General features: G+C 34.8%; 1 protein-coding gene across 6 annotated transcripts in view; it reads left to right on the plus strand.

Moving 5' to 3' along the window:
• The window catches only part of VEPH1 (ventricular zone expressed PH domain containing 1), a 266024-nt gene that overhangs the window by 138230 nt on the left and 100753 nt on the right, over positions 1-27041 (plus strand). For all 6 annotated transcript variants that reach the window (XR_012508920.1, XM_045514505.2, XM_045514504.2 and 3 more), the window contains exons 10-11: positions 3838-3977; positions 6732-6866. Coding sequence is in view for 5 of the 6 variants with exons in the window: in XM_045514505.2 (XP_045370461.1) it covers positions 3838-3977; positions 6732-6866 (275 nt within the window). In the remaining variant the exon portion in view is untranslated. The remainder of the gene's footprint in view (positions 1-3837; positions 3978-6731; positions 6867-27041) is intronic.

Genomic DNA, 27041 nt, shown 5'->3' on the forward strand with positions numbered 1-27041 from the left:
AGATCTTTCTCCCATGCATTTATATAAATATATGTGTTTATGTACTAATCCATAATTTTGACTTTTTTTCCAAAATAAGACTATGGTTTGTATATTTCTGAATATACAGTTATATCTATGGTTTATATATTTCTGAATATACAGTTACCAAATTTCCCTTCCCTTATCTGAATTTTATTTGCATTATTAAGACAGTCATGCACAAAAGAACTTTATTTCATTCTGATGATTCAAAACAAAAGCATCTGTCATGCTGGTTTGATAACTGACTGGAATTTTTGCCACAAACTGGAAGACAGACATAGTACTTTTGCTCTGGGTGGGGATGTTGCACCCATGTGCATGTGATAATGGCCAGTAGCCAACCAGCTGCTGAGAAAGGACCATGTATTTCTCAACCAATGATGTCATAAGTAGATCTTAGTAAACATGAGACAAAGTTCTCTTTCCCATTACCTTCCTGCCCTAGATTCTTCATCAAATGGGAAATTTGGTAGTTTAGTTCTTAGCACACATGAGTTCAACAACTCACATTTCTGAGTACCTAGTACAGAACCAAGCCCTGGAAATAACAAGATGTTTAAAGGAATGTCTTTGGATATTGAGAAATAATTCAATATTATCTCAAATAGTCATTTCAGATATTCATCTTCACTTTTGAGAATCTTTTTTTTTTTTTACCATGGAATATCTTTCCTTCTATTTCCTACATCAGAGTTATGAAATAATTGTTATTCTGTTCAAAATTTTTGAATTTCAATTGGAGAGTGACACAGTATAGTTTCAGTCTAAGATAAAAATCTATTTTACAAATCATATGGAATTAAAGTTTGAGAAGTGGTCCACACTGGCTTGTGATGTCTTCTTCCATTTTTTTTTTTCAGGCAAAAACAAGAATATTTTTAAGTGCTGAGTTCGTTCTACATTTTTTCCCCAAAATTGTAATTTATGTTTGATTTCAAAAACATAACTTTTAAAGTACTTTGAAAGTGTTCTAGTCAGACAATTACCAGTTTTATTTCTTCCTACTTTATTTCTGTCCAATTTAGGCAATTTATACAGTTAAAAGACAGTATTATTCATTTATTCAGGGTCGGTATTTTGAATTCCATGTCTTTGAGATACATCCAAAGGAGAATCAAAAGGGATATAGAAGAAATAGCTTCAGTGCTTCTGAAGTCTAGTCTAGCTAGTGTCAAACAGGAGAGGGAAATCTACTCTAATAGGCCCTGCTGCCGTGTCCTATACTAACTGCTAGGAGCAAGTCCTGGCAGCCTTGGGCAAATGTCCAGCCCTGCTTTGGGCAGTCATCATAGACACATTTCTTCATGACCCTCTACAGTCCTTCATTGAATCATAGAATTTCAGAGCTAAAAACTAAATTCTAGTATGGCAGTTCCTTAAAAAGTTAAGCACAGAATTACTTTGTGAACCGACAATCTCACTTCTGGAGACATATCCAAAAGAATTGAAATCAGAGTCTAAAAGAGATATTTGTACACCCATGTTTATAGCAACATTATTCACAATAGCCAAAAGGTGGAAACAGCCCAAATGTCCATTGACAGATGAATGATGAATTGATAAACAAAATGCGGTATATGCGTACAATGGAGAATATTCAACCTTAAAGAGGAATGAAATTCTGATATAGTGAAATAAGCCAGACACAAAATGATAAAAATTGTATGATTCCAATTACATGAAGCACTTAATGTAGTCAGATTCATAGAATCAGAAAACAGAATAGTGGTTCCCAGGAGTTGGGAGGAGAGGGAAATGGAGAGTTTTAGTTCTATGGGTATAGAGTTTCAGTTGGGGAAGATGAAATGTTCTGGAAGTGGATGGTGGTGATGATTGTACAGCAGTGTGAATGAACTTGAATACTACTGAACTGTACCACAATAAAAAAATTCTTACCCTCATAGAGCTTACAATCTAGGAGAAAGAAAAAGATAATAAGCAAATAGAAATGTAAAAAATTTTAAAGTACATTCTAGATTAGCTTTTGGCCCACCCTCATTTTACAGATAAGAAGCCAGAGGACAGGGAGAAAAGATAACAAGAGCCTATCCAGTAAGACCCTGATTGTCTGACTCCTGGGCCAATGATTTTTCTGTTGAACCATACTTTCTTTTTGAGATACTTCTAGTACCTCTATTTTGTCTGAGCCTTTTGATGATGTACTGGAAAGAGAATAGACTCTGGAATCTGGGCTCAAATTGCAGCTCAACTGCTTCCTAAAAGTTTGATCTTTAGATTTCCTTCTTCATAAAATGAGGATAACAAGACCTACTTCATAAGAGTAATTTGTTATTGTTACACCTTGGTACAAAGTAAGTAGTCAATGAAAATTAGATCCCTTCCTACTAAGTTCTTCAAATGCCTTCTCTGAATTTGTTGCTCATTTATTTATATTATGTTCAACATGCATATACTTTCAATCTAGCAATTTCTGCAAAGATATTCCTGTTTGAGTTTTATAAATCATTCTAAAAGTGCAGTGTGGATATGGAAAAGAATGATTCAGTTGAAAAACCTGGAAAATAAGCCATATACATTTATTTGACCCTTACTTAGCTGGGAGAGAATTTCCAAAGTGTAAATTTGGTAAAAAATTCAAAACAAGAGCTAACATATTCCTTTTTTTCCAAAAAAATAAAGCCAACTCTGATATTTCTACCAGCTTAAAAACAAAAAACAAAAAAACAAAACAAAACAAAAAACCAAAGTCATACTGTATTTTTATTTTAAAAAGGTGCTTATCTCTAAATAAAAAGTATATAATGGCATGAATTATCCCAAGAATGATGTGTTTCTCAGATCCAATATATTTAGAAAAGTGGTCACAGTTATCAACTGTTAGCAAAGAATCACAGGACATTAAAGTTACTACCACAGTCCTCCTTCACCTGATTCTACAGCTTTCTCCACCTCTAAGAACTCTAAGTTTGGTTATTTTGATTATTCCCTCTGAGTTTATAATTTTCTTCTAATTCCTTCTACCACATGTGAGGATAAAAAAGACCAATTATTCCCAATTTATACACATCTATAAAGAGCTCCTCTTTATTGATTTGCCATGGCTCTTTAGGTTTATGAAAAGATTCGTCTTACGTGCAGATTAGAGAATTATGTTGACTATATAGTCATTGCATAGAAATTAATGTCTTAGGTTATATTTCTAAGGCTGAACAACTTTTGTTGTCTTATTAAAGATACTGGCAATTTATTTTGGGTTATACATCCTTTCCCTACAGAAGCTATAGATAGCTCAGCTGGGGAGGTTCAAGACCATTAAACAATATGACTCTGCCGAAGGTCGTATCACTTTATGAACAAAACACGGGTCTTAGATTTTAATGAACTTAGATCTAACTCCTGGCTCTATATCTTACTTGATTAAGTCATTTACCTCTCTGACCTTTTAACCTCTTAAATGAAAAGAGATAATAATCGACAATTATGAGGATTAAATGATAATTATATAAAAATCTAAAAGAGTTATTGGTACAAAAGTAAATATTAGTTATTCCATACACATAGAAACTAAAATTTTATTTTTATTTTTGATTCTAGTTTTGCTTGATTTAGAATTTTCACTAGACTTTTAAAATATTATAAATTATAACTCCATTCTGAAATGTTATACAATGCAACTTGCTTAAAGCATATTTATTTAAATCTACGTTTCATTTATGTTCTACCGTTGTTTAAAGTTATTGGCTCACAAACTGAAAACTAAAGAAAGTATTTCTAAAGGTGTTTGTGTGTTGAAGTCTAAAGTGTAACTCTGGGAAGAATCTGATGTTTAATGCTATGTATATTTGTTTCTAGATTCTGTTAGAAGTTGTGTAGCAAAGCTGTTTTTCACCTGCTCCCTGAAGGGTCATTACTGCCTCTACAGTAAATCCAGTTTTATTCTCATCAGCCAAGAACCTCAGCCATGGATCCAGATCATGTTTCTATTTCAGCAGGTGTGTATGAGCTGCGTTCATCGTGGCTCCTTATGAGACAGTGGGGTATCAGTTTATAACAATTTTTACTGAATTATTCTTTGACCATGGTTGCTATGTAGATAATAGCAGTATATTCATATTTCATTAGTAATTTTTAACATGGATTTTCTATGTTTTAGGATAATTCCCTTATAAAAGGCCCTGGATTAGTAATCAGGAGGACAAACCTATTAATATCTTGACTATCCTTAACTTTAAAAAAGAAGAACAAATGGGAAAATACTTTTTGTTCAACAATAACAACAAAAACATCTTATTTGGGGGAATAGCTTTCCTCATGTAGAGCTAGCCTTTATTTCCCCCACAGTCTTCCAATCTCTAATTAATTTTACTATCGACATATCTTTTTTTGACATTGTTAAGATACTGGAATGCTACTTTTTTCCATAGAATTTATGTATATAGGTAAAATTACATAAAGAGGAGCTTTGAACTTAACAATAAAGAATTTGATGCAAAGATTTTAACATCAAAAGAGATTCTTATTTGGAAATACTTATCTTGAATGCATTAAACTTGCATATAAAATTTGAATATAGATTATAAAATATTAGTAATAGAAAGGATCTTAGACATCATTTTTCCAGATAGTAAAATTGAAGGACAGAACTCAGACCACCTGACTGCAGAATGAGTGATCTTTTCACTGTTTCACATTATGTTAAAAAGCAGAATGGAGGATGCAAGCAGGAACAAGGAGGGTGGAGGCCGAGAAAACAGAATGCAAATTTTATAAAATGGTTAAAAATTAGGCCAAATGATAGTATTTACTTCTATTAATAAAATATTTCTATGTTGAGCCCTACAAAAACCACCAACCAGATAGTTATATTTCTTTCTAAAGAAAAGGCATGCTTATTAAGAAAAAAATGAATTTTAATGCTACATTTATTATAGTTGAAAAGTAGAACTGTAGTAATTAAGAAAAGAGACAGCTTAGACATGCTTTAGGGATACCATGTTTCTCTGTATTGGGTCTTCTTAAGAACACTTAATCACATCGCATAAAGAATAACTCACATTTTGATGTGAATCAACTTATATGTGAATATTAAAAACAGCATTGATTTTTCTTTCTTGAAATAATGATCTTATTTTTCTTCTACTTTACTAATACTTTTCAAATAGTTTACATCACTGGTTTTGTAGTTGGTTTCATCTTTGGCTTTGTTCTTAACAGTTGTCAGTTTTCTGAAAACAAACCAAGAAAACTTGATTTTACTTTTGCCCCTTTAGTCTTATTTAATTGACTTAGTCTAATCCTTTGTCTTTCTCTTTAAGCAAAATCACCAAAAAAAACCTGTTTAGCCTGCTTTTCTTCTTTGTTCTTTCTACTATACTGTTCTCTTTCTTTTTTCACACCTTTGATATTGTGTGATCTGGGTGAAGCCTGACTTTGGGGTAAATAAAAATCAAATCATTGACTTGATAGCTACAAACCCAGTACTACCTTTGTGTGCTGGCCATACTGTTTCTCTTCTCTGTCAATTTACACACTCATGGAGCTCTCAGATTAACAGATTCCAATCTAAATGGTCCTCTTTGAAATGAAGATTAATTAAATCAGGTTCTGCTCCTCAAGTGAAAAATCATATGCTGTATAAGTTTCTGATAATAATCAAGAAATTCCCAGATGTGTCCACATTTTGGGTTTCATGATCAGTTACTGGCTCTTAACCTTTTAAAATCTGTGGACCACTTACTCAAGGTATAAGACCCTCTACTTTTTCCCACTTAGAACAAGAAACAGCTCATCTTGAGGATAATAATGAGATTTTTCTGGAAAAAAATTGTTTTCACTAGCTAAATACAAACTTTGTATACACAGACCTCTAGAAAGTCTCATAAGTCAATGTTTGGACTGTCAACTGACATTGAAAATGGGATTTTATAAGCCAATATTAACTTATTATACCTCACACATAAAGGATAGTATATATGGTATTTATATATATGTATTATATTATTTTGTGTCATTTATTTTATATTTTTTATAAAATTGTTCCCTTGAATTGAAACACTTCTCGTATTCAGAGGTATAGCATCACAACATGTAAATTACTATTAAACACATAATTGATTAGTAAATATATAGTTTAAATCTTCCTTTGAAAATTTCATTTTCTCTGGCTTCAGTGAAAAATGATTCTTTTTTTACATTTAAAGTCTTATTGTCCAAAACCTAGAGTATCTTAAGGCTCTAAGAATATTTACCGATTATCCATTTTAATATTAAAGGAGTTTTTGTCTTCCTCACCACCCTCACACACTATTCATATCTGAAGAGTTGCATAATGGACTTAGTTACTTAATGTCTATTCTTCAAGATCTAATCTATATAAATAAACTTGATATTTGTACTTTAGTTTTAATTTTACACCTTAATTCCAAGATTTTTGAAAAATAAATATAAATATTTATATTAACCATTTTCCAATTAAGTAACATGCTTGGGAAATGATTGAGGTAAACACTCCATTATAAAGATTAGGCATAGTTATAGAGATCAGTATCAACTATCTTGAAAATACTATTTAATAAGTTAAATTTTCTGTTAAAAAGTAAAAAAGCATTAAATGTATCATATGTTTGATCTTCAAGATAGATTTCTCTATTGTTTATTTAGATTTAAAACATGTTAAAGTTCAAACCAAACCTCAGTAGTGCTTTGCAGTTAATCAAACAGTATTTCTCTCATTAATACCCCTTCAGAGTCTGTTGCCTGAGCCCCTGTCCATACAGAGTCATTCTGTGCAATTCCTCAGTGCCCTGTGGGAGAAGACCCAGACAGAGGGTGCTCACAACTTTGAAACAGCCATGATGGAGTCCACATTCCTGCAGCAGAAGGTAAATGCTTCTTGCCTTGGGCATGTTTTTTTAAACCCAAATTCAAGATTAGCTTGAAATAATTTGCCTTACCTGAACAGTTCAATTTTTCCTTCTTTCTTTTATTATTATCAGAAAACACTTATTAAGTAATGAGTTTCATGTCATGCTGTAATGGACCCGGGACCTAGTGATATTAGTAGACAAGGTCCCTTTGAGGCTCACAGACTGACATAATCCAGCCCACTCCGAGCCACACAAAAACTGCACACATGGTATGGAATAGAAAATATTTTACAAAAGAAGACAGCTCTAGGATTGAAAGGGGGAAAGCCTCAGGGAATCAGGCTCTAGGTTCTTTGGTGCTTTTCATTTCTTCCCTCCATACTTTGTCCCATCACCTTGTCCTCTATAGTCACCACAAAGCATGAAATGGAAGGTAACATGAACAGGAAGAGAGAGAGCATGGTCAGGGTGAGAAAGAGCTCCATTAAGGCAGGCAGGGATAGTTTGAAAAAGAGCATTTTAGGAGTGTGGAAACAACAGCATCACTTTCAGGACACAGATGACTGAGACCTCCTGAGCAGGCCATCTAGCTGCGAAAGGACCGGAGTGTGGAAGTACACCCATCCAGTCAACAGAGTGAAGCCAGAAGTGGACATCCACTGACATGATCAGATCTGCACATGAGAAAGGTCACAGGCCTTGGCATGGAGATATCATTAGAGGAAGCCTGGCTGAAGACAGAAAGACTACGAAGGAAGCTATTACTGTAGTTGGGTAGGAAATACAGGCCTGAACTAAGGTTGGAAGTTATAGGAAGAGGATGAATTCAAGAGCCATTAAAGAAGCAGAATCAGTAGGACTTGGTGCCTGATAAGGAAAATGGAAGAACAAAGTTTGACTCCGGGTGCACCATATGGTCAAATGGATGATGGCATCATCCTGAAAAAGAGAGACCACAAAAGATGCTGATGTGGAGGAAGAAGATAAATCATTCTGATTTACTTATTTGAGTGTGAGTTGTTTGTATAGATAGCCAGATGGTGATAGTGGTTGAAATGCCAGTGTGGGCCTCAGGAAGAAGACCATGGCTGGAGATACGGATTTCGGTGTCAAAAGTAGCACTTGATGTCATGACAGTAGATTGGATCATTTAGGGAGAATGTGTATAATGAGAATTGAGAATGATTATTGATCTCTCCTTAGTAAATTACCAGCTTCTCTAAGTCCTTCCCACACTGAAAAATCCTAGTTATTCTTATTTTGCCTTCAAGAAAGTCCAACAATAAGCATTGGATGCTTACTGAGCAAACCAGAGAATAAGAGTATATATATGATCGTGGTCTCTGTCGTTGTTTTACCGGTGAGAAGGGGGACAAATGTACCAATAATAAATAAATTCAATATTAACAAACAAGTAGCAAATTAATCAAAAACTATTATATTGTGAAACTAACTCAATATCTCTTAAGTTCTGAAGGGTTGTAAAAAAATGAGAAATGAGCATGATTAGTCAGAAGTTCAGTTAGTATGGTCTGTAAAACACTGAAGCCATATCCAACTATTGCATCACTATTTTTTGGCCTTGATTTAAGAATTAGACACGTAGTATGAAGAATAAAGGAAATGCCGTAATTGCATCAATGCAAAGTAGAATAGAATTATTTGCATATTTCATTCAAATTTTAAACTGTTGCATCATGTTTAAAGACTATGCCTCAAATTCTTATAAATATTTCATTGTAAACTGTATTGTAACTTGAGGGAACTAGTAAAAGAAATCTTGGCAGGCTGCTTCAAGTCCTAAGAGATTAGGGGGAAAAAAAACTTGGCAAACCAGTTTTGTGCATGCTCACAAGTATACTTATTCATATCTCTTCCATTTCTTACTAATAAATATTCCTCTAGGGAAAAAGTAACTGCAGACCAAAATGTTTTAGAAATTTAAAAATTTTTATAATCTGGTTTACTCATAAGTAATAGAAAAAACTTTGATATCTGGAATGTACATTATGTGGCAAAGTTTATCTGCCCTGATATTTCTCAATCAAATTGATTTTCCACTATCTTTATTTTATCAAGTGTTCTGCCCATTCAATTCAAAGTAGCTGTGAGTATGGTCCACAGTCTGCTTTCTTTTCACCATGTGTGCCAGGATGTACATACACTAGTGATTTGAAAGTGATGGGCATGTGTGTTATCTGTTGCTGTGATAGAATTAAATCTGCAGCCAACTGGTTTGGGTGTACAAAAAAGGAAGAAACTTCTGAGAAAATGCCTAGGTCTCTAGAATATAATGCTCTGTAGAGTTTGTTATTGTGAATTCTTTTTAATAGAATCTTGGAATTTTAGAACTGAAAATCGACAGTAAGTTATCTCTTGAATTGCAAACTGCTTCAGGGCAAGGATTGAACTATGTTTACCATTATATTTCTAAGGGTCACACAGTGCCTGGCACATGGTAGGCTCTCAATAAATAATGGATACCAATTGAATAAATAAATAAATACTGTCATTTTCCAGATGTTAAGATTGGAAGCATAGGGACCAGCTAAAGGTCGCATACCTAGTCTGGCAGAGCTAGAGCGTGAGCATACACTATGGGAACATCAGGGCTGTTACCACTATATCTGGTTTTTGTCTACTCTGGGCTTATAAGATTACAATTCCCTGCTTCTTGAAGTAAGTCTTGGCCATGTGACTTGCTTTAGCCAATGATATATGAGAAGGGACATGTGTCACTCCAGGCGGAAGCTTTTAAAAGCTAGTGTGTGATGCTCCATGTTCCCTCTTACATTACCATGGGGAATGTAGAAGCAAATGTTGACATTGAGCTGCCAGAGGATAGACACATCCTAAAACTCCAGACCACCACATAGAGGACTTCCACTCTGGAGAGCCACTCAGACCCACCACGCACTTTGCGTGAGGAAGGAGCAATCTTCTGTTACAGAGTAAAGTTTTGGTGTTGGTTATGGGAGCATAACCTACCAAACTTGATTCATACACCTACTGGAGTAGGTAACCAAGTCAGCACTGAAGACAGATTACCTGGATTTAAAGTTTGGCTCTGCTGCTTTCCAGTTCACCAGCCTTTGGCTCAGTGCCCCGTTTCTTTACCTGGATAATGGCAGTAATATTAGTACCTACCTCATAGAGCTGTCTGAGGATTGAATGAGTTAATACATAGAGAGCTTTCAGAATAGCGGCCACCCTTGTGATCTCTCCATAAATGTTAGCTGATATTCTGATTCCTAGCCAGTATTTCCCTGTCTCTCTTGGCTCTGTCTCTGTCTCTCTCAAAAATAACAGAAATTCAAATCTTAGATGTATAGAGAGGTTCAGAGTAGAGGTGGAAAGTTGAGCCTGAAGGATAATTTCTCAAATTTATATGTATGTATCTATCTATCTATCTATCTATCTATGTATTTATATATATATAAAACTTTCTAATTTGATCAGACTAACATTAGAAAACACTCTCCAAATATCAAACACAATTTTCAGTATAAAATTTGAGTTATCATTTGCAAACTATTTATCAATCTCACAGAGAAGAAATGTGAAAATTCTTATATAATATCATGCTGTAATTTTTTTAAGTTACAAAAATACAAGAAAATTTAATATAAGTATAATGCATCAGTTCAATAGTTCAAATAAGAAAAAAAATCATCTCTAGATATTTAAATAGTACTTGATAAAATTCAACATCTGTTTTTAATAACGACACACTTTATATTAAAAATGTATAAAATGTCTGTCTCCCTGTTTAGAGTGGTTTCCCAAGGAGCATATGCTTGCCATTGTACACCCAGCACTCAAAGCATCACCTTGCATGTAATAGGCACTCAATGATGTGTTGACTGAATGAAATGAATGATTGCTGTTAACAACTAGAAACAAAAAGATGTTTTCATAGTATGATAAATATTTGACTTATAACAAAAGAAAAATTACACTTAGGATGAACTGCTGAAGATGTTTCTATTAAATACAGGAGTAAAACCAGAATACCCACTATAATCTTTATTATTTAGTATTGTTCAAAAGCATTGACCAACATGAGAATGTAAGCTCCATGAGAAGAGAGATCTTGTCTGTCTTGTTCAGAAAGAATCTTGAGTATGTAAAGAGCATGCCTGGCTCATAGTAGGCATTAAATAATAATAATATTGTGTTGAAAAAATAGAATACAAGGCATATAAGTAGAATAATACTTGAAAAAAGGAGATAAAGTCAGCATTACTTTCAGATAATATGAGAATCAAAATAGAGCTATTCAAATTAATAGTATTCATCATCAAAATAATAATATCTAACTTTTACTGGGCATTTAGAATGATTCATTCATTGTCCTATGCACTTAATGTCAATTATTTCATTTAATTCCAACAACAACTCTGTGAGATAGATAATATTATTATCCCCATTTTCAAATGAGTAAACTAAATAGAAGGGAGACTGATTAATTTTCCTAAAGTCACAGGGCAATGTAGAGAAATAAGACTTGAACAAACATAGTGACATACCAGGTTCCTGACTGGGAATAAAGAATACTTCAAAGATGTTAATACTTCCTAAGTTAATTAGGCAGGTTAACTAAATTCCAATTTTAATTCTAGTAGTATGATTTTTGATACATTATGAAGTGATGGTAAATATAAGCAAAAGAACAAGCAGATAAGACTTGTTTTTAAATTTTTGAAAGGGAAAAAAGAGAACTTCCCTAAATATTAATACATACTATAAAAACAATAATTGTTAAATCATTCCACTTCCATGGCAAGATTTAACACAGAGATAAACAGAACAGACTATGTAGTCCAGAGACCAACACTAACATATACATATGATCAATTAATATGTATATATAGAATTGTTTAATTACATATAAAACAAGTACTTAAAAATAAATTTTAAAAAATTAGACTAGTCAAGCAAGATAAATAAACTCTAGAAATCTGCTGTACAGCATTGTATCTATAATCAGTGATAATATATTGTACACAAAAATTTAAAAGCATAAATCTCATGTTGTCTTTTCACAATAAAATAAAATTTGAGATGAATAAAATTTTTAAAACTAGTGAAAAAGAGAATAGATATTAAAATCCTAGAGCCAGTTTTATACACAGAGAAAAACATAAAGGCACTTTCTGTGAGTAGAAATTAGACAAAGATGCCTGCTGTCACCCTCAACATTTAACATTCCATTTTACTGGAGGTCCCACTCAATGCAGAAAGTCAAGAAAAGCAAATAAGAAATATAAGGATTGAAAGAGAAGAAAGGAGAGAGAAACAGAGAGACAGAGACAGAAATAGAAAAAAAAAAGGGAAATTATTTACAGATAATAAAAAAGTATATGTTTAGAATATTCAAAAAAATCTAACTAACATTTAGAACTTATAAGGGAGGTCCATGAAGTTATTTGATATAAGCTCAACATAAAATCAATAATATTATACCTATATATGAGTAATAACTATTAGAATGTGTAATAAAAATATGCCACTTATAATAGCCACAAAACCTTTAAGGAATCTAGAAATAAATGTAAAAAAAGCTGTGAAACTCTTTAAAGAAGAAAAACTTTAAATAATAATAAAAACATTTTTTAAAAACCTGAATAAATGGAAAGATATGTGCTTCTCATGGTTAGGAACACTGATTACACAACTGAAAACTTTCTCTCAAATTATAAATGCAATTTTATTTCCAATCATAATAGCAACAGAATTTCTTCATGGAGTTTGACAAACTGATCCTAAATTTGAGAATAACCAAAACAATTCTGAAAAAGAACATGGAGAAAATTTTTCTACTAGGAAATGAAAACTTATGCTAAAGATGTGATAAAATGATTGCTGCAGGGATAAATTAATGGTAAAGAATAAAAAGTTCAGAGATAGTTCCAAGCATATGTGAACACTTGGTAGATGATAGAAAAGAGATTTCCAATCAGCGAGGAGAAAAATGAAATATTTTAAAACCTATAGGGACATGTGACTTTCCAGATTGAAAAGATAAAATTAGATTCCTCCCTGACATATAATAAATTAATTAACTCCAGATAAAGGTCTAAATGTAATCAATGAAACCTTACAACAATTAGAAAAAAATATCAAAGTTTGTCTTTATGACCTCAGGATAAGAAAGAATTTAAGACATAAGTGAACAGAAATCATAAATGAAATATGAATAGATTCAACTATTTTAAAATTTTAAATTTCTGTATGACAAAATACACCATAACAAAGTTAAAAGGCAAGCACAACCTGGGAGAAGGTATTTAAAATACGTGTAACTAACACAAAACTCTCCTACAAGTCAACAAAGAAGAGAAAAACAACCCAATAGAAAACTGGGCAAAGAACGTGAACAGAAAATTCACTGAACAAAATACTCAAATGGCCAAAACACCTAAGAAAAATCTTTAGACTCACTAAAAATCATTGAAGTAATTAATTTAAATTTTTTAAAATGAGATAACCATTTTACAGTGATCAGACTGGCAAGAATAAAAAATTGTGACAGTACAAATCTTGGCAAATATGTGAAAAAATGAGAATATTCATACATGGCACATGAGAATAAAACAGGTTTATCTACTCAAAAAAAAAAAGAGAAAAGTATTTAAGAAAAAAATAAATGTAGTCAGTCATTAGATTCATAAATGACAGATAGCTGACAGTCAAGGCAGGTGACTTTCCAGAAGTCTTAATTACATTTAAAGCTTATCAGAAAAAAATACTTAACCATTACCCACCATAAAGGGTTCCCCCGTCAGTAAATTAACATATTCATCACCTCAAGTCTATCTTTCTTCCTTTCTTTCTCTGTTTCTCTCTTTCTTTCTCTTTTTTCTTCCTTCCTTCCTTCCTTTCCTTTTCTTTCTTTTCTTCCTTCCCTGTGAGAACATTTAAGTAAGAAATGCCCATTTCTTTCCACAAAGAGGCTTTATATTGTAACATATAAAAATGTTCTGTCCTAGACAAGGTTTAAGACAAATTTTCCTTTATAACATTTTTAAAGGGGGAGTCTGGTGGTAGCTGGTTACATTATAAATTCATATACCCTATTATCTTGCAATTCCATTTCTAGGTGAAACTCTCACATACTTATACCAGGAAATATGTACGGTTATTAACTACACATTGCACCAAAAAATCAGGAACAATGCAAATGTTAATCAGTAGAATGGAGAAAAATGTTGTGGTATAGTCATGCAATATAGGCAGTGAAAATAAATTAATTAGACCTATATGTAGTAACATGGAATAAATCTTGAAAACATAATATTGATTTTTAATTAGCAAGTTACAGAAGTATAATATGAGTAGTATAATAGCTTACATATATTTTTAAAACGCACTAAGCAGCGTTATGCATCAGTTATGGGTGCATATACTTTTTTTCATTTTTCAGTTTTATTAGGTAGAATTATTATAGTTTGACTGCACATATACAACATACTGCATGTCAATACATATACACAATATACTGCATATATTTTTTAAAATTTGCGTGTACGGGTACATATACTTGTGATAATACAATAGCATATTTAGAATCAGAACAAATTTATGATGGCGTTGCCTCTGGATCATGAGGAAGTGGTGAAAGGTGGAAGGGAAATGTTTCTAGGAAGGATATTAAGGAGATCTGAATGTCATCTGTAATTTTGTTTTTAAAAAGTCAGAAGCAAAATATTTGTATTTGGCCTGCCTGCTGGTCATGGGTATTTGTTACATTATCCTTTGTACTTACTTTTCTTTTTTTCTTTCTTTTTAACTAAACCTGTAAGTAATGTCTAAGAGTAGAGGACTGATAGATTTGACTACATAAAGATATGAAGTTTATAAAAACAAAATCTGTACAGTAACTTGAAAATATGTGTAACAAGTATGAAAGACAATATCCTTAAGGTACTATAAGTTTGTGCAAATCAATAATCAATGGGTCAAAGACGTGAGCAAATAATTCAACGAGACTCTGAGTGCAGAAAAAGTATACAGCCTCATTAGTAAAGTTAAAGAAAATTGAAATTAAAATAACAGTATCCTTTTTAGTCCATTTTTAAAAAGACAATAATCAGTGCTGGCTAGAGTAAGGGAGTTTAGACACTTTCACACATTTCTAGTCAGAGTGTAAATTATTTCAACATTTCTAAAAAGCAATTTAGCAATGCAGGTCAAGAGTCTTAAAAATATTCATATCCTTTAACACAGTGATTTTACTTCTAAGAATCTGTTCTAAAGAAATAATTTGAAATGTGTACAAAACTTAGATACACCAAAAAAATACGATGGAGTAATCTGTGAATAGTCTTAAGTGTCTAAAGATGGGAAAATAAAGTATTATATATATACTAAAACTATATATTATGATACAATATAGTATATTTTATAATATATAATTTTATAGTTGTAATTTTATATAAGTAATGTGTAATAATTTATAACATGTGACAGTATTATAATGTTCTAAAGATGGGACACTTAAAGTAATATATATAGATATCCATCCATTTAGAAGAATATTAAGGAACCATGAAAAAATTATGTTTATGAGAAATGTTTAAGGACATGAAACAATACTTACATCAAATACCACATTGCAGTGTACAAAATTATTTATATAAAGAAAATTATTTGGAGATTTGCCCATTAAGACAGACAAAAGGAAATACAACAAAATATTAACAATGGTTAGCTCTGGTTGACGGGATTAGCATCTTCTAAATTTTCTCTCCGAAGTATATATTTCTTTCATAATGAAGGAAAAAATATTATTAAAGAAATACCACTTTTATTGCTTTATGTAAGTAAATGTAAATAAAAGCAGTTAGAGAAAATTTTATTTTACTAGACAGAAACAAGTGATGCACCATTGATAGGCCGCATCAAAGATACTGGCCTTTAACATCTTAAGGATGGAGAGGTTCATTTATGTTTCTAGTAAATAATTAGAGTGCTTACTATTGTAGTCTTCTAGGTGCTGAGGCTAGAGAAATGAATTTTTAAAAATCCATAATAAAAAAGGAACATTTCATTTTAAGGTAACCAATTTTATTGTAAAATAAATATTTTAAGAAAAGAGCAGAAAAATCCATTGATTTATTCAAGAAATGAAGAGAATGGCCTCTGAGGAGTAACTGGAAATACTATTAATAATTGTGTTCTAGTGCATGTGTTCCCAGCCCTTCAGAGGGAGCGGTGCTCTGATTATCAGAGGACCAGACAGTTTACAAAGCTGATGGGGGCATTGCTAAAGGTCTGGGATGTGAGAGGGGGGTCTCTTTTATTGACACACATGTTCTCGTTCCCAGAGCATAGGGAAATTCCATATGCCATGGAAATGAGGTCTCGAAACTGCCCATTATAGAAACAAAACAAAAAAATTAAATTTACTGCTGAAATAAAATGTGCCCCACGTGGCCAACATTTGGACATTTGTTTTCAGTCCACATTGCTACAAACACACTTGACAGTTCGCAGGATAATTGGCTGTAGTGTCAAAGCATAAATAAAACTAAAGCTCCAATTCTGAGTGGAACAAAAAGAGACCTTCTGATGCTCCCAAAGGCTTAGGTTTAGAGTTTTGAGTTTTGGTGTTAATGCAGTCCTTGAATAAATAAATACATAATACATAAATAATAAGGAGCAGGCTTATTATATATAGACTATAACTTCAGATTCTTAGCAGAAATTCAAGTCTACATGTGTGATGTAAGTAACAAGTATTGTAGGCTGGCCTTGTCATCTATAAAGGAGAGCAGTGTGAACCCAAGTGTTTGAGACACATTAGCTGTGTTGAATCTCCCCTTCAGAGCAAGCTAGATAATAATGGGGCATATGGAGGTTAGGTTTTAGATTTCAGAAGCCTAGGTGGGACTGGGGGCTAGGCTTTTAGACTGTGATCTCAGAACCAGGAAAACCTGACAGGTCCAGGCTTTTAAAAGAAAGAGGAAAGTAGTTCCATGTAAGAATGACATGAGCAATAACACGGAGGATATCAAAAAAAAAAAAAAATCACAGTACAGTCATGGTAAATATGACTCAAGTTCATTCATTCAGTTAAAATTATTTTTTTTGCAAATGGCCGCTCTATGCCAAGCCCCGTGCAGAGAACAAAGCTAAACAACCTCACACCCTGCCCCATGGAGACAAGCAATGTACAAGCAGATAAATACACAATTCTACACTGACAGATGCTGCACACACATGAAATACCTGAAGAAAAGGATGAAGGATGGAGCATTTGATGGATGGTCAGGAAAGGCTTCTCTGAGCTGATATTTGAGTTTTCCTGGCAAAGAGCACTGTGTACACAAAGGCTTTGAGATCAAAATGACAACTAACAAGCAGCAACAACAAAGAGGAAGAATAAAAAAAGAAAGCCAAAACTTTCACATATTCAATCATCTTCCTCTGAATTTAAATCATACAACCCATCAGAAAAAAAATTTTTGAGTGAGTACCCTCAATGTTTATATTTATTTACTTATAAACTGTATACATGTATTATGCTTATTATTTCCATTAGAAAACATATTCAAAAAAATAGAAATTGCAAAGTATGAGATGAAAAATGAAGTGAAAATTCCGCTATTTTCCTCTTCCTACATCACAGTGGATGGTCATGCCCACCCTGGGAGTGAACTCACTCCCCTTCCACAGTGTTGGAAGAGGTGTAAGGGTCTGGGTGGAGCCTAGTGAACAAAAGGGAGAGTGAAGACTAGGGGGGTGAGAGTTCGCCTAGGGAAATTTACTGCTGGCCTCAAAGCCACAGCAAGGAGCTTAGATTTCATTGCAGTCTGTGGGAAGTCACCGATGAGTTTTCAGCAGTAGACATGAACCAGCTTGTCTTCAAAAGATCACTCAGTCTGCTGTGTGGAGACTAGACCAGAAAAGGGCAAAAGGGAAATCGTGGAGATCATGAGGAGACTATTGCTAACACAGAGAAAAGAGTAGCTCAAACTGGGATGGTCCTGGTAAGGATAGAAACGACACATTCAATATAAATTTTGGAGATAAAGAGTGGGGTGTGAGGGAGACTTACGAATGTCTTAAGTTTAAAATGCCTGTGAAATGTTCCAGTGGAATTGTCTAGTGGGCAACCGTGAAGTGGGTTAGGCCAGAAATATAAATGAGGGCATCGTTGGCACAGAGAAGCCATGGGAAGATTAAAGCCATCTGGGAAAAGAACGTAGAGAGGAAAAGGACCCCGTTCAGGACTGAGTTCAGAGAACAGACATCCATTTGGGTTCTGAGATAATAGATTTAAAGCAAAACAGACAGTTGATTTTTTCCAGCAGTGACCAGCTGTTCAGAGGCTAAATTGGCATTCATTCAGGCTTGGGCTTTTGTCTTTTGGTTGAGTGGTAATGAAATGGTGAAAGGTTTCAAGGTAGGAGAGATCTGTGTTTGAGAAGACAGAGGGTAAAGATGCAGACCAACAGAAAAGATTTAAAATGCCAAAGAGGAAGAGTCTACACTTAAGAGACTCCATTTGAGAAACAGAAAGATGATCTTTGGAGCCCAGGAAAAAAAGCAAAGTTTTTTCCTGAATGAAGACAATGGATTTGTGTTGAGCTTTACTTTGTAAGATCCCTCTACTTCTCCCAGCACCAACCTATGTTCTACTGTTCCCCTTGGAAACAAAGGCAAAGACTCATACATGAGCTCCTGGCCAAGGCAAAGGCAGACAGACAATGGCCAGGAGGCAAGATGAGGCTAACTGTGACCACAGTCACAGTGACACCATGCTTCGTGCATAAGGCATGCGATGCTAGGGAGCATTGGGAGAGTATTAGCTTAAGCCCGAGATGAATTTTTATCCCGGTTTATCTAGTATCAGTGGACCCACATTCCTCCACCATAGCCTTAGAACTAGTAATAGTTCATCTGGTATTGGCACTATCGACATAAGAGGAGAGGCTCGAAGGTGAACAGACTTCTTGAGAACTGACACGTCCTCTGGAACTTTTACAAGCATGACTTTTATTGATACCTTAGGACCACTGAGTTTGGAAGTCCAGCCAAATTCTAAACTTTGCCTCCCTAAGTACTGTCTGTACTTTCATTTGGATTCTTTTTTTCCCCCTTAATAGCTATACATTATAACAATCTATTCAGCCTCTCACTTAAACAATTCCATACGTACAACTCATTATATTAAGTGATTGCACATAATTTTGTAAACATACGAAACCAAAGTGACAGTTACATTCACTGTTTAAAAACTGGAAAATTATTATCTATACACTTGGCTAATTAATACACACTGTTAGTATCTCCCTAACCACCATCCACATATACTGTACTTATGTTGTACATAGGGTTTTTTAAAGAAATTGAAATTGGCATAAGAAATGTTTTCTTGGTTTAGTTCAAATCCTGGCTGATCACATATATTGTTTCACAATTCATGTTTCACATTCATGTTTCTTTCACAAGGCAGGCTGTCCTATAATGAAGCATGTCAATTTTACTACTGTAGTGAACATTCTTCCACAGTCAGCCAGATGTTCTACATCAGTTAAGGAAATTTTTAAAAAAGCCTTCAGAAAATGGTTAACAAAATAACTCTATTCCTGGGGGAACAGAGGTATGCGTCCCTCTGAAATGTCTGTTCTAATCCAGGAGTGGTTTAGGGTCGTTTCCTAAATAATCAGTGCATGAGTATAGTCTTTTTCTTTTTTCCCTTGATGCTATCATGGATGTTGTGTGAACGCCTACAAACACTGGGCACTGAGCTAGTAGAATAAATAGCACCTCTTTTCAAGAAAAGTGAAAGTATGATAGTTTGAAGCTCAGGACTTGGGTTTGAATCCTGGCTTTACCACTTACCAGTGCTTTTACCTAAGTCCTCGGGGCCTCATCTTCTTTACCTACGAAGTGCAGAAAACACTGGTACCCAGTTAACTGGGATGTTATGAGATTTAGAAGACATAATACATGTAAAATCCTTGAAACAGTGACTGGCACATAGTAAGAGCTCAGAAAACAGGAACTAGTATAATTTTCCTGCACTTCCTCTGTAAGACCCCTCTCAACAAAATGAATGACAAAGCTTCATCTTTTGAGAGTGAGCTTTATTTTCCCAATAGCCAAAAACGTATCCAGGCTCAAGTCTATTATAAAAGGAGATCACTCACCCTGATATTATTAAACTGAATAATAGTTTCCAAGTTAAAAGCTGAGCTTCCCTAAAGTAGTGAAACTTTTTCTTGTGTTGCTTGTGAATGCACTCTAAAAATAATTCTGAAAGAGACTTCTAAAATGAGCAGAGGCTGTGTCACTAAAATGTGAGTGGTCATCCAAGTTCAAGGCTCATTTCAAGAGATAAATTCTGGATTTTTTTAAATCTAAAAATCAGAGTAATTTAGATGTCTCACTACTATAAATATCAAGAAAGGAACAATCAATGGCACTATTTGCTTTTTTTTTTAGGACCTTGAATGTTGCATGCAGACTGGCAAACTTCTGGTTCTAAAGACACATTACCCTCTTCCCCTTAGATATTACAGACTATGGAGTTATTTTTATTTTTATAAACTCAGTAAACAAATATTTCCTAGAATCTAATTCTCTTCAATACATTTTGCATTTTATACTATTTCAATATAATTTTGGGTTCCTATTGAAGACCAATTCGAGTGGAAGGAGCCTTTTTAAAAAGTCCTCTGCTAAATACAGTCCAGAGAATCATTTAATGCCTCATTCCACGGTTTGGTAATTCCTTGCACAGTCCCCCTTGTAGCCAACCCAACTGCTCACAGTCCACGTAAGCCCCTTTCTTCATGATCTTTCCACAGATCTAATGGAAGCAGTAGAACATCTTCACTCTAGTGCTGGTCTCACTGAGTAGTTCTCAGAACTTAGTGCATTAGGAGTCCCTGGAGAGCATGTTTAACTGCAGGTCCCTGGGGCCTCTGCGGCTCTTGCAGGTGGTACTTGTTGGGTGGGCCTGGGACTCTGCATCTTGGAAAATGATCCAGGAGACTCTGAGGCAGGAGGTTTCACAGTCCATTCTTACAGAGACACCGGAAGAGAGGCAAAGGCAAGTGGAATCCAACGGACTTGGCTTGATCAGATCTCCACCACCAACAGACTCTGGGAATCTGTGCCAGTTGGTTAAGCTCAATTTCTCCATCTATAAATGAGGAACAAACCCACCTGCCTCAAAGGGTTGCTAGGGAAGGAAAATGAGATGATGCATTTAGTTAGTTAAGCACCCAACAGAGCCCTGGTACAGAGTAAGTGCCCCATAAACAGCACCTATAAAACCATTACTTCAGAAACTTTCAGCCTGTGGTTAAATCACCTATTTAGTTTTCTCTTTTTGGATTTGTAACAGTTTAGACGTATTTATGGCTCTGCTTTGAATTTTTTCCATTTTCACCTCTTTCCGAAGAACTGAGTGCTATGGTCTGTGTCTGAGCAGGGCTCAGGTAGCTCATTATTCCTCTATGTGTGTGTCTAATTAGTCTTTAAATGGGCACACCTCACTGCACCCTTTAATCGCAGCATCTCATTAGGGAGCTCCGTTTGCCATCTTGTTATTTCCCATCCCTTCACCTAGGTCCCCCCTTTTTTCTGCTCCTCCTTTCAGTCCTCACGTCTTCTTATGCTCATTTCTTTATTCGTAAGTATTAAATCCTTCATTTTATGCTTGTCATTATTCCCTCCTTTCTGCACAGCTCATTACACCCCTCCATCTGTGAACCTCATTATGCCATTCCATTTTTATCTCATTACACCCTCATCATGCACATATTATTAGCTCCTCCGTTCATGCATAGCACTGCATTCTTTCTCTCTGCTTCTTATCACAACCTGCCCTTTCCACCCTCCCCATTTAATGCTTCCATTTATAAGTCACATTACATCCACCCAAATGCCTTTATCATTACACCCAACCATTTATGCATCTCGTTACACCATCGCACAGGCACATGTCTGTGTGCATTTCTATTTGTACATCTCATTATGGGCCCATCAAACATGCACATGTCATTACTCCCCTTTCAAGTGTTCACGTTGCATTACATCCTTCTACCTTTGCATCTCATTACATCCAATATTCCTAGGTTTAACAACAAACTAACAAAAACAGACAGGTAAGTATATTACTTGCTTTTAGAAAATGAAATATGTTTCTCAGGTGCCTAACATCAGTGTTTCTTAAAGAAGTCATTCATTTGGGAAAGATTTCCATGTATTTGTCTAGCTAAGAGACAAAAAAGCACTATATTTTATATGCATAAAAAGAAGCTTCTTTTCTTACTTGGTTTGTATCATCATCATCACTACTTCGTACTATTTTTCTACAGTTTACAAAGTAGTGTATTTATCCATGAAATGATTTGTGGCAACAGATCTCTGAAGGAGGCAGCTTAGGAATCACAGTCATTGTACAGATTGAGAAGTACGTTGAAAGTACCGAGAAATAAAGATATTTCCCAAGAACTGCTAGGGCTCAGAGCTCAAATCAGATTTTCTGACGCCAAAACCCGCATTCTTTATACCATCCCCGCTGTGCAGGAAAGAATCTCATCCCCGAGTATCACTTGTCATTTAACCCATTTGGTAACACTTCCCTACGACAGAACTGGGTCTCAGCTGGCTTTAGGTTTGGTTTGTTTTCTAAAACAAAACAGTCAAATATATTTCAAACACTTTGCAGTCCATGTTTATTATCTCTTTGTCTCTGAGTTTGAAGAGCTAGATTAAAAGAAGCTTTCATGTGAAGCCCCCACAAATATAAATGCAAAAATCAGGAAAAACAGAAGATCCTATGATGACCTGCAGCACCAGGGCCAGCCTCACACAGGCAAAATAAGAGGACTCCTCTACAGGGGATTTGAGGGGTACCATGGAATCCCCACCACATGCACAGTCTGTCTTCCTCACAGATTCTAATCCCTGCCAGTCTCTTTGCTTCCTTGGACTGTGTTCTCTGCCTCACTTTTATTTCTTATTAAATAACTCACAAATTCAGGGAAGTGCAGAAAGATGATATCCATTCCCACCACAAGAAAGAAGAGATATTTACATTTCTTCCATATTTAGTTCATATACTCCCCTTTACAGAAAGAAACTGTTGCAAATACCCTCCTAAGATTGGTGTGTATTATTTCCATGAATGTTTTGTACTGTTGTTTTAAAATTTGACATTGTATTGCCATATCACACATAACTCTCCCAATATGCTTTCTATGGTTAATGTTATGTTTTAAAAATATATCTGTTCGTATATGTAGCTCTAGCTCATTCATCTTAGTATATGTGGAATTTTCCATTGTGTAAAAGGCCCGAGTTTGCTTTATCCATTTCTCTGCTGAGGGGTAGATCAACTTATCACATCTGCCTTAATCTCTATTACTTCACCAATGCTTAGCGCCATACTCTATCTGTTAAATGACTAAATGGAGACATTTGAAATTTCCATATCATGGGAAACAATGCCTTCTCCCCTAAATCTGTGGTAGAGTCAGTTTTATCTCCTACTGCTCCAAGTAGTAAACATGTCAACAAAATGATGCTTCTTAAAATAAAACTAGACCCTGGCCAAATGTTGATATGCACTAGTATATTAAAATAATTGTACCTAGAAGGGTGGTCTAATTCCCAGAACTTGGAATGCTTCTTGAGACAGCAAAAGGCAACAAAGAGAGAGAAAAACACAGCGTGTTCTATAGAAGTGTGGTTGATTTTCCCTGTGGTTTAAGAAATCACTAGAGACTGTTGCCAGCCCCTGATGCAGTCAAACCACTAGGACTGTGGTCACCAAAAGTATGGCCTATTTCAGGCATGAGAAAGTGTTGTTCAGTGGTAATTCCTCAAGAAACTTTAGAGTTTAGAAAGGCCTTCTATTGTGATGTGGAAAAAGAATTCATCATGCTGTGCTGGTGGGAGGGTAAATTGAACAGCCATTCTGAAAAGCAAGTTATCAGAACCTAGTGAAGTTAAGAATATGCATAAGATTAAAATTTTACTGTCTCATGCAAACAAGGTTTGTGGAGCAGAGGAGACTATTACTATTTACAGCAAATAACCTCACTGGTTCCCCTTTGCCTCAGTTGTTAACCTTGGGGCAACACGATGAGAACCAGATGTCATGTTACACACACCAGGGTCTGTATTATAGGGAAGGAACCCTGAAAATATGAATCTTGGTATTTATAAAGGGGAGGGACAGCACCCTCACTCATCTGAAAGAAGGAGAGTAAAATATTTGCTCTTTGGGAAGGATTCTGGGTTCTTACTCTTACCTTTAGGGTTGTAGATAGACAGTTCCAGGGGAAGGATAAGGCATAGTGTCTCCAGTTTGACAGCCCAGGGGTGTCTCCGAATCCTGGATCTCATCCACACCTTGAAATGTGAGCACATACTTCTGGGAAGAGAATTGTTTCTAGATTGCCTCTCACTTTCTAATTGTGAATTAACTTCTAAAGCTTGTTCTTTTAGCCCAGCTCCCATGTTTCAGTAAGATTTTCTCAGAATGCCCAAACTGTGCAGAAATATAAAAATATTTTCTCTATATTCTTAACACATACCCTATGATCCAGCAGTTTCACTCCTGAGTGATTATCTCAGAAAAATTCTTACTTGCATCTTTAATAGGGTGTGTATGAGAACATTCACTGTTTTCATGGTCTGTCTAGGTACAAAGATGGAGGCACCCTTGGTGCCCATCACTAGGGTTAGATAAGGGTTAGATAAACTATGGTGGGTGATGGAAATGCAGTATGAAATCCCATTGCAGCAGTAGAGGCAACAAACTAAATATATACAACACCATGTAGAGATCTTGAGCGAAACAAGCAAGAAATAGAATGTGGTCTATGGTATAACATATTTGTGAAAATGACAAATACCCTAAACATGGCTACATATTTTTAAAGAATACATATTCATTCAAAGACTTATATCAAACCCAAAAGAATGAGAATTTATGTAAAGGGGAGGTGAGAGGAACAGTCTGGGAATGAGAGTAGTATCAGGGATCAAGGAAGAAAAATAAGACAATAAGAGAAGGACCTCACCCCCAACAAAATAACCTACATGGTTGAGGAATATGGTAATCTCACTAACTGATTCCCAAGGAAGACAAAGAAAGCCCCTCCAATGTGCTTTTTCCACGTTAGCACCGGTGTGGTCTAGTACCACGTAGCAACACACAGTAGTACTAGATGCTCAATATATAGGTGTTAAATGCTGGTGGCAACTGTTGATTAGAAAAAGTCACTGCAATTTTTTGCTTTCCAATGTGAAAGGAGATCCCATATGAATGAGGGTTTTCGTTGCCAACAGTTCCAGTGATTATTTTTACTGCTGACACAACTGTAGAAATATCAACATTTTCTTGACATTTGAACATTGGTCGTCTTTTGCTCTTGCTTCTACTCTGTTAAAAAAAAAAAAAAACTTTGCTGATTTTAATGGGCTAGCTAAAATTTAAAAGAAGTTGGATCCATAAAGAAATTAATTATGGGTTTATCAAACATTTATGAAGTTTCACCCATTTTGCCATCTTTATTTTCTACTCAGTCCATATTCTTACATTAGCTATTCCATGAACTGCTTTTTTCTTAATTTAAACTCATCGTGCTTACTGCCAACATTCTGTAATCAGATTTTTTTTTTCCATGATCCAGTGAGTGTAAAAATTTGACTTTTTGAATCAAATCAAATATTATCTTGTATTTGTTGGTTCTTGAATGAAAGAGTTCTTTAGAGCTTCTCTGAAATAAATCAAAGATGAGTGCTTTCTTCCAGCTACTTGGAGCCAAACCCATAGTCAGAATTGCTATGACTTGCCAGGAAGCAATTCAATCCTTCCCAACACACTGTGGCTCAAAAGATAAGAAGAAAGCCAAGTCTATTTCATGATCCATAGTGATAGTAAAAAGCTTGCCATGGTGACCTCAAACACTCATGTGTACCTAGAGTTCTTTTCCTAATCTGGGATAGCAAAATGAGAGACGATGGAACATAGCACATGTGTGACAGCCATGCTGAACACTGGAACACATGTGAGTTCTTCCAGGTCAGCACCCTGCTCAGAATCTGTCCCCTCCCTCCTCACACATCCCAGTCTTCAGCCAAGTTTCAAGTTAAGTCCCAACAAGTTCAATATATTCACACCTCAACTCTTCCTTCCATATTGTGAAATTTGGAATAAAAACATCTCTGATTTTCAAGAATGGAATTTTTGCTCTTGCAACCAGATTTATGTTTATTTGTCAAATAAAACCAAACTATTGTGGAAAAGTATGAACACATATTTGATGACTGAGACACATGAGGACTGAAAAATTCCTCAAATATCAATTAATAGAGACTTATCAGTCATCCCCACATCTGCTCCCAAGGATATATGATTAATTTCCCAGTCAGTGCATGTCAGAGTAACTTGGGGAGTTTGTTTAGAAATGCAGATTGCCAGGCCCAAACACAGACTTGTCAGGTTAGGCTTCCAGGAAGGAAACCTGTATCTGATGTTTGAAACAAATTTCCCTGGGATTCCTGATGCCAGTACCTCCTGAAAACTGGTGATCTGGAAAAGTTGAAGTCTTGAAAATAAGCAGACAACATACTATATTGATGGACTCATGTAAACATTCTTCTTCAGTTACTAACATTTTATTCTTAAAACTTGTTTTATAAAGTTAAATAAGATGAATTCTTATAATATGCAGAGGGATACAGGTAGTTTTTTAAAATAAATATGTTCCAAAAGGGCTTTGGTCATAACTATGCATAACTGAATAGACATGAAAATTGAAAACCTAAATGCTACTGTGAATATAACTGTGTCTCAATTAGCAAATAATTTTTAAAAATCATTGAACAACTCCTATGGGCAGAGGGCTATACTAAGTATTTTCAGAAGCTGCAAAATAATATAGAAATCTTGTTAAGGAGCTTTAATCCAGTTGACAGCCAAAAAAGTCACATCAGAAGAAGGTTAATAATAATCACAACCACACACAAATAAAGGTGTGTTCCAGTTTCCCTCTATGAGAAATACTGTGGACCCAGTGGATTACTTTCCCACATCTTTGGAATACTGGACTGTGTCTCCATCTGTTTATCCTTGTTCCTGACAGTAATATTTTTCAGAAATTGAAATAAATTTAAAAATTAAATTATAGCATAAATATTCCTTAGAATCTCTTT

The sequence above is a fragment of the Camelus bactrianus genome, chromosome 1 (assembly GCF_048773025.1).
Source record: "Camelus bactrianus isolate YW-2024 breed Bactrian camel chromosome 1, ASM4877302v1, whole genome shotgun sequence".
Lineage (NCBI taxonomy): Eukaryota > Metazoa > Chordata > Mammalia > Artiodactyla > Camelidae > Camelus > Camelus bactrianus.